Here is a 17,715-nt window from a genome sequence, read left to right as displayed (position 1 = left end):
ACCGCGGATCCCCACCTCGGCAGCTCCTCCCTGTGCCCGCGGCGATGCCCAGGGGCGGCTCAGCCCTGGTGCTCTGCCAGCGCTTTGTGTCCTCCTTGAGTTTTGGCTTCGTGTGAGGGCTTGCTGGGAGCGGGTTTGGTGCTGGGGGTGGCTGCACCCAGGGCAGGCACAGCCTTGTCCCGCTGCGGGCTTGTGATGGGTGCCTCTGCCTTGGTTTTTGTGCTGGTCACAAGAAACCTGAAGGATCCTGGGGTCCTGCAGCCCCGTGCCGGGCGCTCCTCAGGTGGGGAGAGCAGCAGCCCATGGGGATGATGAGCGCCTGCCCGTGTTTGCTTTGCTTTGTTCCCTACTGCTGCTGAGAGCCCCTGAGCCCGTCCTGGGGGGGGACACAGGACCTGGCTGTGGCATGTGCCCAGGGCAGCGTGCTCACCACCTCGTTTATCATCCTCAAAGGACACAGCCCATGTGCCCTGCCACCACCACCGTGTGTCTCTCATTACCCCTGTTTGGTCCCTGCTGAAGCTGATTCATTACCGTGCTGCCGACGCGGCGTTGGAAGCTCCGGGATTGCAGCACCTTGGGATGGGAGCTGCGAGGCGCTTCCCAGGCTTTGCTTCCTGGACCATGTTCTCTGCAGCCTTGTTCCCTCCACGGCGTCTCTGTCAGTTCGGGTTTTCGCTGTCCTGGCTGTTCGGGAGCCGGGCTCAGATCTGCTGATTCAGGGGACACATCCCTGCCGTGTCAGTGATCTCTGATGTGCCAGAGGACGGGCACAGCAGCACTGCTGTGTCTGCGCGCTGCTCCCTGCATGCCCGTGGTGCTGCAGGATGTCCCATTGCCCTTCAGTGTGGGAGTGGGGCTGAGGGGGATCTCGGGGGGCATCTGAGGGTAAGAGCCAGCCTGGGCATTTGGGGGGCTCAGCCCCATGGTCTGAGGTTGGTCTGAGCCCCCTGAGTGCCCTGGTCCCTGTGCCAGGAGCCAGCCTGAGGTCCTGAGCTCTGTGGGAGGGCTGGCTCGCACTAATCCTTGCTCTGGTTTATGGGCTGATCCTCAAATGTGCCTCACTCTGGCATTAGTGGAGCATATGCTGGGACTGGGGGGAGGGGGCAGAAGGGGGCTGATTTGGTGGCACATTATGAAATGCTGAAAGTGAAACAGGCATGGCCAGGGCCCTCAGTCTGTGGTCTGCCTGTGTCTGCTCGTGTGTGGGACATCAGAGCATCTTGTGATGCTGTAGGGTCCTGTGGGTGCCCTTCATCCCAGGGGCAGAGCACCCCTGTCCTCGCTGCAGCCCGGACTGGTTTCATTTGCATCCCTCCTCCAGTTTCCTTATGGATCCGCGCGGTGAATGCTCCGGGTGTGCCCACAGGAGCTGCCCCATCCCCTTATCCACCAGCAGAGCTGCTGCGGGTGCCTTTGCCTGCTCTTGGCTCAGGGGAGCTCCTCCAGCGCTGCCTCCTGCCAGCGGCGCCGGCTCGGGGCTGCCGGGCTCTATCTGAGCTGCCGGCTCCCGGCCGCAGGCTGCTGCTGGGGCTGATTTAGTGGCGATCGACCCGCGCTCGAAGCGCTCCTTGAAACATGAGACCCGCGTTGGAAGCTCTCCGGGTGTAGGAGCTCCGGGGCGCGCTGGGCCCCGCACACGGGCAGGAGCCGGCGCGGTGGTGGCGAAGGGCAGAGCTCGGCGCTCCCTGTGCCAGGTAAGAGCGTCCCTGCCGTGGCCCCGGCCGCTGCCTCTCGCCATTGCTTTGTCCTGGACCCGGACGGGAGGGGGGGCTGGAAGCTGCCCTGTGCGAGGAGGGATGGTGCTGCCTCCCCCGCCGGGCTCCTTTGCACCCCATGGAGCTCCGTGGCGGGGATCGGGAGGGTTGATTGATCCCCGGTGCAAATCCCTGCCTGGCCTCTGTGTGCGGCTGTGATGGGATCCCGGAGCTCCTCCAGAGCTCAAGCGGCTCCTCCGCTCAGACACTGCCCCGAGCTGGGGAGAGCTCTTGGCTCATTCGCTCATTCAAGCCACTTGTAACGGGGCCGCGCTGCCAGCTCGAACAGTAAGTTTCATTGGGAAGGTTCAGACCATGGCAGGGATGAGGTGCAGGGATTCCAGGTGCGCTCGGGCAAGGGGCTGTGGCGTTTACTGGCTTTCCTGTGCGTCCTCGCAAATGAGAGCACTGCTTGAGGGGTTAAAGGGAGTTTTGTGACAGCTGCTGGTGACTTTCATGCTAAATCTTCTACTTCCGTGGCTTTTATTTCCTATTGTGCTCAAGCAGAGCTGAGGAAAGCGGAATCAGTTATGGAATCATGTGAACTCCAGTCAGACTTTCTGGGTTTAGATTTCTTGCTCTCTTAGCAAGTTCAGAGGAACTTCAGGTTCAGGTTGTAGCTTCCCTGATTCCACAGTGATGAATGGGACAGGTCTTCAGGTCAGCAGTTTTGATGCCAGCTCAGCTCTGTGGTGAAGGTGGTTTTACTTGGGTGGAGGTTCTGGTCCTGCGTGTTGGGTCTTTGTGTTCAGGCCCAACAAAAGACCCTCAGGATGGGACACAGGTCAGTGCCAGCAGCAGGGGGGACCCGAGAGGGTGGTACTGGGAGAACATCCCCAGGCATAGCTCGGGCTGCATCAGCACAGACACCTCTGGCTGGGCTGTGTTTAACCACACTCCTTGCACCCAGGTTGGCCTCACTGGGTCCATCCTTACGTTATCTGAAGTGTCAGAATTGAGGCAAAGAACCCAATGGCCATCAAACCCCCTCACTCTTTGGGATTTTGCAGCTTGGCCAGAACCCTGCTGTCCTGGTGACTTAGCTCATGCCTTTGCTGTGTGCTTTTCTGGGTGTAATCTATTTCCCCGGCTAAAAAGCGGCTATTTGGAGATGTGGGGAGCCCCAGCATGGAGGGAGGGTGTCTGTGAGACCTCTGCCACATGTCCTGAGCTCCAGCTCCTCCTTTGCATGCTGAGGGTGCATAAATGTGTCAGCAGGCTGCAGATGGCCGCTGGCATCTCCTGCGCTGATCCCCTTGCTCCTCCTGGCCGGTCTCAGAGGCTGCTGTTGCCCACAAGCTCCTGGCAGAGCCACCCAGCACAAGGTGGCCAACTGTGGCATGGGCACCGTTTGGGTCACTGTGATGTGGCCCTCCCTGGCTGCAGGAGTGAGGGATGCTCAGTGTGGTGATGTGGTATGTGGGCACAGAGCTGCTCTGCAGTGCCTGCATCCTGTGCGGGAAGTCATAGAATCATGGAATGGTTTGGGCTGAAGGGACCTTAAAGCTCATCCAGCTCCAACCCCTGCCACGGGCAGGGACCCCTTCCACTGGAGCAGCTTGCTCCAAGCCCCTGTGTCCAACCTGGCCTTGAACACTGCCAGGGATGGGGCAGCCACAGCTTCTCTGGACACCCTGGGCCAGCGCCTCAGCACCCCCACAGGGAAGAGCTTCTGCCTAAGAGCTCAGCTCAGTCTCCCCTCTGGCAGGTTAAAGCCATTCCCCTTGGCCTGTCCCTACAGGCCCTTGTCCCAAGCCCCTCTCCAGGTTTCCTGCAGCCCCTTTAGGCACTGGAGCTGCTCTCAGGTCTCCCCTTCAGGAGCCTTCTCTTCTCCAGGCTGACCCAGCCCAGCTCTCTCAGCCTGGCTCCAGGGCAGAGCTGCTCCAGCCCTCGCAGCATCTCCACGGCCTCCTCTGGACTTCAGGAGAGCTTGGTTTGTGTTTAGGAGCTGAAGTACAGGTTGTCCTTCAGTGACACGGTTTAGTGGTGGATGTGACAGTCCTGGATAAAGGTTGAACTTGATGATCTTAAAGGTCTTTTCCAACCTGGCTGATTCTAGGATTCTGGGAGTGACAGGGACAAGGGGACAGCAATCCCACAATCCAGTTCTTATTCCAAGTGATCACAAGCAGTAAAAGCAGTGAGAATGAGAAGGGGAATGTCCCTTGGACTCGGAGATGGGAGCGCTGCAGCCCTGGGCTGGGCTGTGTGTGCCTGCAGGGTGTGTGGGGCTAGGGGCTGCGCTGGGTGCCGGTGGGCAGCGTGTCCTGGCTGTGCTGCCGTGGGAGCTGGGTGCTTTGACGCAGCGCTCACCGATGCTGTGACACCGAAGCTGCTGTGACCTTCTTTCATTTCAGAGAGATCTGGACATCTGTCACGAGCTTTTCACACCCAGCAGGAGCCTTTCGCCCCTTTAGGCTGGTGGTGGGGCCGGAACAGCCTCTGAGCAAAGGGCAGCAAACAGTGCAGGAGGATGGGCACCGTGGGGCTATTGGGGCTGATGGGCCAGGGGAAAGCTGGGCGAGGGGCAGCTCAGCCCACTGACCTCGGTGGAATCCTGTGCCCCTTGGGAAGACCCCCAAAGCACAAGGTTGCTCCATGGAGAAGAAAAATGCTTGGCCTCATCAGCCCTGGGGTGGGATGGGGTGGTGGAGCTGGGCTGTGGTGACCCTGTGCTTTGTGCTGGCTTTGGCTTGGACCACTTGAGTCCCCTTGGGAGGGGCAATGTGGGGTCACTTACCCTTCACTATGCCCCTGTGAAGGGTAACAGCCCCCCGAAAGATCCTCTGTGCTTTGAAAATGCCAGACCTGCCCCACAGTAGGTGTCAGTCAGGGAGCCGTGTGCTGCCACACGTACTGTGACCTGTCCAGCCCCATCCATGTGCCTGACACCTGAGAAGCAGAACAGGAGCAGCAGAAATCAAGTGAATGAGACGAGCATGCAATTGGGACAGGCCTTTGAAACGCTGCAATGGGAGCTGGTGCCGAATCAAAGCAGCAGCAGTTCCTCTTCATGGGATGGGGGAGGCTTTTGGGATACTTTGTCCACATAATGTTCCAATTTTAGCTCTGCATCCCGGGATGCGATTGCATTATAAATACCCAGGGAGGGGGAGGATGCCAAGGGCAGCCGGGGACCTGCCTCCACTGGCGTGTCCCCACCAGTGCTCCACATGTCCCGCCGCGTCCCCAGGCTCTGTTTCACATTCCCGGTGCTCATCGCCTCCCGGATCTGCTTTCCAGCTGCTCTGCTAATGGTTATTCTGGTAAAGGCCCTCTCTGGGGTCCCGCGGGGCTCCTGCCTATTGAGTGCCATCAGGCATCCATCGCTGTGAGTTTTGGGGAAGGACCGCAGTGATGTGATGCGTTGGATGGGGTGGTTCTGCCCAGCTCATTGCTCCCTGTGAGGGATGGCTCCATCCTGCCTCTGTGCCAGCCCCAAGTGTGCTGAGTCCGGGAAGATTCATCTCAACAACATCAGCTGGGCTTTGTAATTAAAATGTAGGGGGGGAATGGAGCCTTTCAGGGCTTTTAACCACTTGTTTCCAGCACAAGGGATGTGCATTTCCTTCTGTTTTCATTGAAAAGTGAAGCTGGAGCCTCAGGAAGCACCCCCAGGGCTTCAGGGTTAACGGGTACCAGAGGGCTTCGTGCAGACTCCAGGCTCCCAAATCCTTCTGCCAAAAAAGCAAATTTACTTATTTTTAATGGAAAACTCCTTTTAGTTTTGCTGCTTTGTGTTTTATCCGGTGAGGCACGAGTTTAGGGGTGTCGTTGTTAACATTTTGGGCTAATCTTGGTGTGATTTAGGCTGGGAGGGACTCTTGGTGGTTGGTTGTGGGTCCTGCTCCCTCCCCACATGCGAGCGCCCTCCTTGGGCAAGAATGATGTGAATTCCTTCAGGAGACGGGGCAAGCGCTGCTGTGGGGTGGTCGGACCCCAGGGTGCCGCTGGGCTGGCTCCGGGCCCCTCCATCCCTGCAGGTCCCGGGTTTTGCCTGCGTCTCAATTAACAGCTCATGGAAAAACCTTCCCGTGCGTTTTGCTAAATATAACTACGGAGGAGCCGCTCGTTGTCACCTCCGGGGGCTGGGATGAGCGAGGCGGCTCTGGAGCCTCAGAACGCACCGAGACCACCGCGCTCGGGGTAGGTGGGATGGGGAAGGGGAGGGGGGAAAGGGAAGGGAGGACCCGCAGCCCCCAGAGCCGCTCCGCCCGCTCCGTGGTCCCGGTGCTCGCAGCGGGGCCGCCCCAGTGGCCGCGGGACCCACGCGTGGGAACGGGCGCGGAGCTTCTGCGCCCCCGCGGGGCCGCGGCCGGGACCGCAGCGGCCGGGACCGCAGCGGCCGGGACCGGGCGCGGGTCCTGGGCTGAGCCCGGTGGCTTTTAGCGCACCGAGATCTCCCTTCTGCAGCAGGATGGGTGCTGGGTGCGCTGAGCCCCTCTGCAGGGCTCCTGTGGGAACCGGGGTTGCTTCCTGGGGGGTTCAAGTTGTGATGGGTCGTACCCGAGGCTGCTGGGTGAGGTGTCTGGGATGATGCTGTGGTTGCATTCCAGGCTGCCCGTTCCATGACCAGAGCCTCTGGTCTGGTCCCTAATGCCCGAGCAGGGCTTTCACATTCTTCCAGAGGATGCCAGGGATGCCTCTGGGGCCTGTCTGGCCACCCACAGCCACCCCAATGCCCCACTCCTGGCCCCTCGGGGTGTCTGGGTGCCGCGTGCCTCTTTGTGTGTGTAACCAGCAGCTGCCAGCTCCAAGGTGGTAACTGGATCACAGCGCTCGGGTGACCTTCGCGCCTCTTCGAGGCTGTTCTGGATGTCCCAGCGGCTCCCGGTGCGATGTTGGGCAGCAGGGACAGGGTGTCCGCGAGGCAAGGGCCACAGGAGGGGTGTCCCTGGCTGACCCCAGCCCCCCTGTGAGGAAGGGTGTCCCTGTGTGGGTCTGGGGCTGCAGAGCCCCGCATTCAGGACAGGCACCCGCCTAACACAGGGGAGAGTGCTTGCATCCCTAGTGGGGATGGGCTGTGAGGTACAGAGCAGCACTCGAGTCCCTCCCATTGAGTTTCTTGCCCGCAGAGGTGGTTGCCATCCCAGCTCTGTCTTGGGCCAACCTAAGGTGATGTCCAGGAGTGAGCAGAAAGACTTTGACACGAGGACTGTCCTCTGGTGCTAGAAACATGGAAGAAGTGGGTTATTCCCTGCTCCAGCACCGACCTCCTGGGGATGCTGCTGCTCATGTCATCTGGCTTAATGCAACTCATTGCAGTGATGCAGATGCTCAGGGAGGTCCCCCCAGCTCAGGCAGCCCGGGCACCCCACAGCGTGCAACCCATGCTGGGTCTTCCCACCTCGCCTGGCCCCTGTTCCCATCCCTCTGTGCTCACGGCGGGTCTGTCCTTCCTCCCGCAGGCATGAAGAGACCCTTGAGCCCTTCGCACAGCCCCGAGAGCGGGGTGCGGGCGCTGGAGGCGGGCAGCTGCCCCCCGGGCCAGCCCGAGCAGCGCATGAAGCGGGAGAAGAAGCACCAATCGTTCACGTTGTGCGAGGTCTGCAACATCCAACTCAACTCGGCCGCGCAGGCGCAGATCCACTACAACGGCAAATCCCACCAGAAGCGCCTCAAGCAGCTCAACAAGGGCAAGATGCCGGCAGCACAAGGTAGGAGCCCAGCCAGGAGATTGAGGTTGCCCAAAGGCTGCCCTTGCTCTGGGACGGCCGCTCCGCTGGGCTGCATTCGTGGGATGCTCGGGAATGCTGCGTTGTGCCCTCGGCATCTGTCTCTTGTTGGTCTGCCTGAACAGTGGGGTCTTCCCCACGCCACTGCTGGTCTTTGAGTGGTTTTAGGGCCTGGAAGCCCATGGGTAAACACGTGGGGTCCCATTCATGTGCAAGGGCAGTTGCTGGTGCTCAGTGTCTTTGTGAGCACCTTGGGTTTCCATAGGTGATGTATGCAGCTGGGATGAGATCACAGCGGAGCGGCTGTTGGAGTCTGGGTTACTGGCTCCGTGCTTTCTGGGTGCTGCTTTGACCCACCCCTGCAGCCTCTTGCCATGCAGATCTCCTGTAACTGTGCTGAGTTTGGCTGTTGTTGTCTCTATGACAGGATGCTTTAAGGCCTGTGGATGCTGTGAGCTGGGGCAGTTTCTGTTCTTGTTGGTGGAGTTGCTGTTCATTGCCTCTTTACTATGAAACACCCCCTTGTGCAATGGCTGGAGGGGAGCACCCCAGGCTCATCCATCCAGGAGGGTGCTGCTGGCTGCGGGTCTGGGTGCAGCCCCCTTGGAGCAGCGCTGGGTGGCAGCTTGGCAACTGCCCTGCTTCCCTTCCAGACTAATTACAAGTTGGATTAATGAGCTGAAGCCTCTGAAGCACTTTGGAGCTAATTGGTGCCTTTATCTGGAGTGAGGATGCTGAGAAGTTGAGGGGGTGTGGAAAGGGCAGGAATGTGCTGGAATCCTGTAAATTGGGGTGTTGGGAGCTGGCCCCTGCACCCCACTGCCCTTCCATGAGGAGCTGCTCTGCTGAAGAGCGGGAAAGCGCTGGAGCCCCTGGCTTCGTCAGGAAATGTTTGTTTAATAGCACTTGCTGGTTTGTTTGCAGCCCTTCAATGTGTTTGCAAACAGCCAAGCAGCAGCGGGTCGCAGGGTGGTAGAACCCGCTGCATCCTGGGTCCTGCCCCAGTTAACAGGATGGGTGCTCACAGCACCGTGCCCCACGCACACACTGATGCTCTCTGGTACCGTGGTGGCCGTGCTTGATGCTGGTGCCTTCGTGTCTGTGCTCCCTGATGGCTTCTGGACCCAAGCTCCCCTCCAGCAGCTGCCATCCTGCTGGGCACTGAGTTTCCTCAAAGGCAGCGCAGCGCCGGCAGGACCTGGCTCCCGGCCGGGGCAGGAGATGCTCATCCCCAGCAGACCCCGAGGGTGGGAGCTGGTGCCAGGGCCCTGCCTGCAGTGCCCTGGCCCTGGCAGACCCCGGGGGATCAACCTGCTCCCGCTGCAGACTGGGCAAGCTGGAGCCACATTCCGAGCATGGCAATGGTCATCTGCGTGCCAAATCCTGCCCTCACTGGTGGTGGCTTCGACTGAGCAAGGCCTGGGACATGCGAAGGAGCTGGGCTTGCTCATCATCGCTCCCTGACAGATGGAAATATTGCCTGCTATTTTAATGGGAACAAGGCTCATAAATTCCAGCCTGCAGCTTCCAGATTCCCTCCCTGGACCCGGCGGGGGCTCTGTCCAGGGATGCGTTTCCTACCAAGCCAAAGAATCTCAGAGCGTGCAGGCGTATTGCTGCCTTGCCCTGACCTCTGCCAGCACTTGGGGCTCTGTCAGCCTCCCGCACGCTTTGCTCCATGTTCAAGGCGAAGTTTGGCTTCTGCACGGCTGGGATTTGCTTATGTAGGGAAATAGCAGCCGGTGCCTGCTCCCCGCGGTGGTGGGGACACGGTGCTGGTTGCTGCTCTCACGGCAGCCCCTGCTGCTGCCTGGAGCTGACCTTTTCCCAATGCTTTTGGTTAAAAGGGTCATTTCCAGCGCTGTCACGAGCTGCCGGTGTGAGCCGGAGGCTGGGAACTTGGCCGTGGATCATACGCTGGGGCTGGGAACTGCCTGATGTGACGCCTGCCGCTGGCACTGTGGGTGCTCGGTGCCACTCAGCCCCACGTCGCCTGTGCTGGGAGAGGGGCTGAACCCCCCCTCAAGTCCAACCACCCACTGATGCCCTTCCAGCCTTGCCAAGAGAGCAAAGGACAAGCACTGGGGATGCCCCTGGTCTGTGCTCCAGGGCTGCAGCGTGATGGCAGCGGTGGTGGCTGCTTGGTGCTGGGGGGCCCTGCTCCATCACACTCCTCTCGGAGCCCTTCGCTGGCCAAACCAGCACCTTTGGGTGCCGAGCAAGTGAACCTGCCTGTGGCCACGGGTGCAGTCACCCCTTGTCAGGCTGCTCCTGCCCAAGCTGCCTGCTCCAGCCATGGGCTCAGCCCAGCACCACCATGGTGAGGGCCGGGTGCGTGGACTCGGGTAACGCATCAGCACTGGGGAGCCTTGGGAGGAGCAGGGGAGTTTGTAAAGACAAGGGATTAAATGAAATAATGGAGTTAGACAAAGCTGGGATGTTCCTCGGAGCGGGAATCTCTGTCTCATGCTGACATCCCAGCTACATCAAAGGCAGCTTTTCACAGCTCCATCTTCCCCCTTCCCCTCCGGCTTCTCTGATCAGTGATTTCTGCAGAGGCTGCAATCGCTGGCGTTCCGTGGAGCAAGGCTGTGGAGGAGCTGAGCTGGCAAACAGATGGGATAATCAGTATCATTACCATTTATTAGCTCGATGCCAGAAAGACCCCAACTTAAAAACAAGTCATTGTTCGTGAGGCGTTTTCTTGCCATGCAAATCACAGATTTCTGTTGTCTCGTGTTGAATTGCAGCAATTAGATAGGGGATGTCCACAGATGAAAGATGCTTTCGTCTTGCAGATGCCAGTTCAAATCCAACTGGGTCAAGAATGATTTCATTACTGCCTGGGACTTTTAAGGGTGCCCAAGGGAGCTCTTGGTGTCCTCATGTTCCCACAGCAGGGGTTGGACCCCTCAGTTTTGGTGCTGAATGAGCACAAAGAGCTGCAATACCCCAAAACTGGCTCGGCCTCCAGTGCTTCTTATGTGCTGGGAGAGGGCATGGGATGGATTTGCTGCTTCCCTTTTTCCTTCTGGACCATCTCAGGGGCTGCCCATTGCAGGATGGGCTGAGCTGGAGCATCGCATTTACCCCCTCGCTGTTGAGTGCTCCCAAAAACGGCCGCTCCACCGTGTCCCAAACCAGCCCTGGGATGGGAGGAGCAGCTCATGCTCCCCTGCTGCCAGAGCCTGTGTCCCTGTCAGCTCACATTGCACTGGAACCAGTGGGAAGCGGTGTCCTTTGGAGCAGGAGTCTCCTGGTTTCCTGGCAGATCCAAGCCGATAGCAGCTCATGCCCCTTGGCTGGGGATGACAGGAAGGATGCTCCATGCAGGAGCATCCATGCGAGCCCAGAGCCCACCTCAAGCTGCTTTTCCCAGCCCCAGCCCGGAGCACCCGGATCCGGCTGGATCCCGGTGCTAATCCATGTCACGAGCTCTCCCTCTGCTCCCTGTTCCCTCCCCAGGGCTGCCTGGTGCCATCCCCGCTCCCCGGCAGCGCAGCCCTGATCTCTGGGCTCCTCTCCAAGGGCACGATCCTGGTTCCCTGTTGGAGCTGGGCCGTGTCTGTGCGTGTTTGCAGGGCGGAAAGGTCGGAGATGAGCACAGAAATCGTTGTGACAGCTCCGGCATCGCTGGCTCTGCCGCAGAGGGGACGTGGGGACCCCAGGGGAACCTGCGCTCCTCTGGGAGCCGGTGCTCTTGTGCTGCACAGGGGGTGCCAGCCGAGCCCCTGCCTTTGACAGAGGGGGTGCTGGGGGGGAACCTGCTCCCACTGAACAGCTCCTCCATCAATGCTCTCTGCTGGGCTGGGATAACCCTGTGGGTAAATGAGTCCTGAAGCCCCCCGGAGCATCCCCTGGGAAAGCAGAGCCCTGGCGTGGGGGGAGCTGGTGGGTCTGAACAGGCCAGTTGGGTGGGGAGAGGGGAGAATCGGTTCCATCCCACTAAATGCTCTTGTTGTGCCAAAGAAAAAGCCATTTTGGGAGGGGGAAAAGGGCCTGTGGGCTCCGTGTGAGCCCAAAGCCTCCCCTGGGCACATCAGCCTTGTGCCAGCTCATTGACCTGGGGAAGACTGCTCCCTTTTTAAACCCTCTGGTGATAGCCCATTCTGTTGCTGTCTCCCTGCAAAGCCCAGCTCCTTGGCTTCTCGTAGAGTCAGAGCTGTATCAGAGCTCACCGCTGAGTGTATTGAATTGGTAACTTCAACTAAAGTTCAACTCTTGGCCAAGGGATGCTGCAGAGAAGCTCCCAGGCTCTGCTTGCCCAGGCTGGTGTGTGATGCTCAGAGCGAGGAGGAGGTCGGGGCTGATGCTCTGGCTGTGTCTGCAGGAGGGGTTTGTCTGAAAGAGCAGATGGAGCCAAAAGATAACAAATGAAGCTGATCTAAATCAAACCCAACCTTTGGGACAGCTGGTGCTTGGGCCATGGGGCTCGTGACCATGGGAGGGGAGTGTGGAAACCTGCGGCTTCTCAGTGTATTGAGGGGAAATGAGGGGGTCTGAGGTCCTGGACCCATGTCCCAGAGCGCAAGAGGCGTCCTGGCAGAGGGTGAGGAGGGTGCATAGGTCAGGGTGAGGAATGAATGGGTGATGGGAGGGACAGGGTCATTCTGAAGGGGAGACCTCGCTGGTGGCTGCACATCGATGTTGGAGACTGGCTTTTGGTCCTGGGCCAGTCCCCAGATTGTCTCCCTGGTGTGAAGCTGCTCTGACCTTCACGAGGTGCTTCTCGGGAAGGGTGCAGTGGTCATCAGCTGAGGATGCAGCATCACGCGGGGAGCAGGGAGCTTTAACCCAACACCCGGTCCTGTGCGGCCAATTCCTCCTTTGATAACGTGCCAGCCCAATTCCTGGTGATGCTTCCAGCCCTTGCTCCTTCCTTCCTTTTAAAATCCCCCTCATCAAAGGGCTGTGATCATTTCTGGGATAAAGGGGTTTAGTCCTTTGAGTCCTGGCAAGATGCAGCAGCCAGCACTGTATTCCCATGTGTCTCCTCTGCTGTGGGAGCTACTGATGCCAGGGATGCGCTGGGATGAGCTGCTCGGAATGGGCTTGGGGAAGTCATTGGCTTGAATCACAGCCTGGGGCATCCAGGGGGTACTCTGGGGTGGTTTGGTCTGTTCCCTATGGGATTGTGAGTGGATCCTGTGCAGTGGATGTAGGTTGGATCCATATGGAGCAGCAGTGGTCCCTGCTCCGCGCTGCCTGCAGAGGCTGAGCTGTGCTCAGAGGATGCTGCTGTGTTTTCTCCCCACATCGGGAGGAAATTGCCTCGTGTTGTTTTTAAGCCCTGTATTTTGTGATCCCATCGTCCTTAATCTTGGATTTTGCTGCGATTTCCTTCCATTTGGTTTGCTATCAAGTTGCCACAATAGCATTTTATGGCCACTTAGCTCAGGGCTGCGTCACACGCGATCTTAATTAGAAGTGGATTAAGAGCAACAGGGAGCATGCGGCCATGGAATGTTTCACAGTTTCCCATGTAGCATCGGCTCAGCAGATTTGGAAGAGGAAAAGCCTGGGATTTATTCTGGGGAGGGGGGGGAGATGCTAAAAGCATCAGCTGCCTGCGAGCAGGGCTCTGCTTGTTAGCGCCCTGCTCAGTGGAACCTTTCACTCCTTAAATGTCCCTATGGAGAGGTGAGGATGCGCAGGACCTCAGTGTGCTGTTCCCAGTGACAAGGGCAGCCACTGCCCTGCTCCACTGTGGGAGAGGAGAAGCATCCCACTGCATCCTGCTCCCATCAGCAGGGCTGGATAAAACGCAGGCTGTGCGTGTGATGTCCATCCCAAAGACCGCTGGGGCTGAAGGGATGGATGAGAACTGGGAAGGGGGAGTTGTTCAGGATCTCCATGAGCAGTGAGGCTGGGACTGCAGCTCACCCCTTCCGGGCCCTGCTGTGCCTTGGGTTCACTGCTCCATCCTACGTGTGTGCTGCTCTCCCGGAGGAAGGGGGGGAATGAGAGCTCAAAAACGGGTGGCTGTGGAAGGGGGAGGTTGGGCTGAGCTGGATGAGGGCGAGCAGAGGTTTGTGGGTAGTGTAAAGCTGTCACTGTGATTTAGGGCCGGCTGGTTAAACTGGTTTATGTTCCCAGACAGTAAGTCGTAAGCAATATAAGATTTTCTGTGAAGAGCTGATCTGCCCTCGTCACGCTTTCTGCTGTCTTTCCCAGAGTGATCTCTCCCCTTTATAACCCCGTGGTGTTAGAACAGGGAGAAAATGGGGTTCTGGCTGTTGGAGAAAGGGGGCACGGAGCCCCAGAGGTGGGTCCATGCTGGGATACTCGGCTCCCTCAACCTGACCCTCTGCTTCCAGAGCATGGGAGGCAGTTACCCTCTGATGGAGCTGGGCTGCGTTTACCTGCAGTCATTGCCTTAAATCAGGTTTCCCTCCCTGCTCTTGCCTTAGAGTTGTTGCTGCTTTCCGAAAACAAACACTGCTCCCGTTCACCTTTGATATTTTCCACAGCCATGGATTTAGGAGGAACGCTTTCATTTATGCTGCCATTGCCGTGCCAGCGGGAGGCTCTTGGTGCTGTGCAAAGGGTTTCTTTGGGCGCTGAAGTGTGGTCGCAGGCGAAATCCTCTGCCCTGGTTCTTCTAGAGGGGCCCCTCTGAAATTAGATGGGAAAACGAAGCTCTCTGAAGCTATTTCCAGGTGTAATTTCCATCTCTTTCCCTGATAATTAAACATTTTTAGGTCATCCCGTTTCTCCGCCCTATTTGCAGACCTGGCCTGGATGCCTTTGGAATTAGACGTGTCCCTGGGCAGAAGGATGAGCGCGGGAGGTGCTGGCTCTGCTCCTGCAGCCCTGGCTCCTTCATTCAAGCACTTGCATGTCCTTGGGGCTCTTTGCTGAGGGATGGAGCAGCCCCTGTTTGACATCCCAGACCTGGGGATGTGGCAGCTGCACCCGGGCAGCACCAATGGCTGTGCTGCTGAAGGGTCAGGATTCTGATCGTACACATTTAAACCATTTTAAGCTGTGGGGTTTTTTTGAGGTGAATCCTTACTAAAACGAGGGGGAAATGGTGTTTTAACACCTCACCCTGCCACAAAACGGCCCTTAATGAAGTAGATTCCATCACAGTTTAAAGCTGCCACTTCGCACCTGATGAAAGGGTGATATCGTTCCTCTGAAACAGCAAAGATTAAAGTGGCACAGGGAAGGAAAGCAGAGGTGTTTGGACGTTACCGTGGGTCTTAGAAACACGATGATACCAGGCCTTCCCTTTGTGAAGAAAACTGAGGTTAAACCACCGATTCCTGGGGGGTGCATGTCCCCCTATCACCACCGCCAAATGCATCCTTTCAGGTGGATAAAAGCAGAAACCTCCAGGAAGAATGAATTGAAACATCAGGATGCTCTGATCCCATTGGGGTGGGCACCTGCCCGCCGGCCGGGGTCTGTTCATTATGGGGGGGGTGTGGAATGTGAGCCACAAAACCCCATCTCTTTGTGCAGGAAGCCCCCGGGGGGAGGATTCAGCCCTTAAAATGTGTTATCTTAATCCTGAGCAAACTCGGGAGCAGGAAAGGTCAGCGCCTTCCTTCCCAGCCCGGCGGGGATGCGCTGCCGGCGGCTGCTCCGCGCCTCAGCCTCTGCTTCTATGGGCTCAAGTTTCAGAGCAGAGGCAAACCAATACAGTTCCTCCAGGTGTATCCGTCCTGATCCTATCTGGCATCTTTCACCCCCAAATTATACCCTAAATCCTCGGTGAACAAAGTCGGCCAGAAAGGCGCTGGAGGGCTCGGCCAGGATGGGCAGGGGGGCAGCTTCCTGCTGGGTTTGTTCCCTCTGTCTCCCTTGTTTACTGATGTTTGTTGCCCAATTCTGCTCCTTGTTTGCCAGCCTTTGGAGTCTAAGGTTGGGCAGAGCCTGTCCTGGTCATCTCTCAGTGGTTCTGGTGGTTAAAACATGGGCTCTTGACACTCGGCCGGTGCAGAGTTTAACACTGCCCTCAGTAGGCTTCAGAGTAATCGCTCTGTTGTGGTTCCCCAAGTCTGTCCTCACAAAGAGCCCAATGAATTGCTGGCGTTAGGGACAGCCCGTGCTCAAACTGAGCCTGGTGGGTCAGACACCCACTCTGCTTCCCAATCATCCTCCCAGCTCCTTCCCTCCTCTTCCCATTGAGCTGCTGCTGCAGGCACGGCTTGAGCAGACCTGCCCGAGCAAGCCTGGCTCAGTGTGGGCACAGGGAACGCTCCCACTGTGACTGCGTGGTTGGGACTTGCCTCTCCCGGGATGTTCATGATGAGCTGTGGGCTGCCGGGGGCTGTGGCTGTGCCGGGGCAGGCCTCTGTGCCGAGACACCTCTGGTTTCACCACCTCTCCCTCCATTGCTCTGCCATGGGGCCCCTGAACAAACCTGTGCTGAGAAGCAGTGATTGCGGGGGGGTTGTAGCATCTGACACAGCGATGCCCGTGGCTTTGATTGAATTTCTTTTCATGCCTCCCACGGTGTCACACAGGGATGGTGAAGCCGTTTGTCATGGCCCCAGGCGCCCTTTGCAGCAGTGAAGATGCTCGGCAGTAGAGGATGTTATGGAAGAAGTGGCTGTGGGATGTGCTGCCTGGGTGTGGGGTGGCTGGCGATGCCCCCCAATAGGGAGGGTGATGGGGTCTGGGCCTGGTGGGAGGGTTTGTGCCGCTGCCATGTGCCAGTGCTGGGGTCCTCATACAAATATAGCAAGTTATGCACCAGCCGGACCCACGCTGCATCGCTGGGAAATTCCAGGGATCTGCTGCGGCGGGGCAGGAGGTGTTAATGGCCGGGGTCTGTAATCAGTACCTGCAATTAGCCTCTGCTCCAGCTGGCCTCAAAGCTCCGCCATAAAACACAGTCCCACGCTGCCATTCCTCATTCCCACCCCTCCCTGTCACGCCAGCTCGACCCCTCTCAGCTCCGCTGGTACCAGCTGGGATGTGCCTGCCTGGCAGGGATCAACTCAGCAGCAGCCCCAATGGGTCATAGAATCAATTGGGTTGGAAAAGACCCTTAAGAGCATCAAGTCCAACCATTACACCAGCACTGCCAAGACCACCCCTAACCCTTGTCACTGGCTGGTCAGAGCTGGGGTGAGCGAGGATGGATGGAGGATGCAGCGAGCGGTTCAGGGCTGTGTATTGGTCAGGCTGGTGCTTGCCAGTGGGGCTGGAAGTTGAGAGATGCCAAACTTGCCAATGGCCTGTGGTTGTTGCAGGGAAAAGGAGAAGAGCCCCTGGGTGGTTGTCAGCCCCCTGCTCCTTCTGGTCTTGACACCTCCGCCTCCCCTCTGCTTGATGCTCACTTGTGGTAAGGCCACATTGCTGATGACACTGAACATATTAATATGGGGTTTAAATAGCCTGGGGAGGCCAGTACCAGGCAGCATGGGCCCAGATGTTGATCCTAGATTAGTGAGTGCTGGGGCTAAATCAGTGGCTGCTGCTCAGGACCCTGAGAGCAGCACCTGAATGTGTGCCTGGTGCTGCCCGGTGGGTACAGGAAGAAGGACCCATGAATGCCCTCGTCCACAGCACCATGCAGTGGGGCCCAACAGCTTTGGGTACTTTTCAGAGTACCAAAATGCTGGAATCTACCCCAGAAGCGCCTGGTCCAGCTGCAGTGCCTGGGGAGGTGATTTGGCATCTCATGGTTTACAGCTTTGGTTTTGCTCTGCTGAAGGAGAGAGGTTCTGCCTGACTCCTTGTGTTGTTTGACTAAAGGGAAGCACTGAAATCCCTGCCTGTTTTCCCCATCTCCCTTTTGGAGGGGGAAGACAATTGTTTCCTCCTTTCACAGGCAGGTTTTCCCTCTTCAAAAGGCACCATGCAGTCAAGTTGGGAGCTTCCCCTCACGCTGCTGCTCTTGGGCAAGCGTCAATGGTCCTGAACCCCGAAAGCCGAGGGGTGCACTGGGGACTGGAGTGGGGGAAGCATGGCAGCGGTGCTGGATGTGCTGGGCTTCCCGGGCAGTCTGGAGTGATGCCGGTCAGGGGGATGCTTGGCTCAGCCTCATCCCACTACCGTGTGCCTGTAACGATGGGATTTTTGGGGAGCAGCTCCCGGAAGGGGTCGGTGCCGCTGCTGCCCCCACGTCCCCAAGCGGGGAGACCCAGCTTGGGGCCCCAAAACCAGCTCCTTGGGGCGCTCCGGTTGCAGGCTCCCTCCTCCCACCCGGAGCTCCCCTTCTGTGGCTGGGGGGGGTGGGAGGGCTGGACCCCCCTCCGCTTCCCTCTCCTCCATTTCCATCTCAATACCCGGCACCTCCGGCGGCTTTTGCGCTCGGGCCAAGGAGG

At 58.4% G+C, this 17,715-nt stretch overlaps 1 protein-coding gene across 1 annotated transcript in view; it reads left to right on the top strand.

Moving 5' to 3' along the window:
• The window catches only part of ZNF385C (zinc finger protein 385C), a gene marked incomplete at its 3' end in the record, with an annotated part of 58,619 nt that overhangs the window by 15,069 nt on the left and 25,835 nt on the right, over window positions 1-17,715 (top strand). Inside the window, exon 2 of the mRNA XM_080633526.1 lies at window positions 7,166-7,414. Coding sequence (XP_080489652.1) covers window positions 7,166-7,414 — 249 coding nt within the window. The remainder of the gene's footprint in view (window positions 1-7,165; window positions 7,415-17,715) is intronic.

This window comes from Psittacula echo (assembly GCF_963264785.1).
Source record: "Psittacula echo genome assembly, chromosome: 23".
NCBI lineage: Eukaryota > Metazoa > Chordata > Aves > Psittaciformes > Psittacidae > Psittacula > Psittacula echo.
The sequence above is the reverse complement of the archived record's forward strand: the minus strand, read 5'-3'. Positions and strand labels throughout refer to the sequence as shown.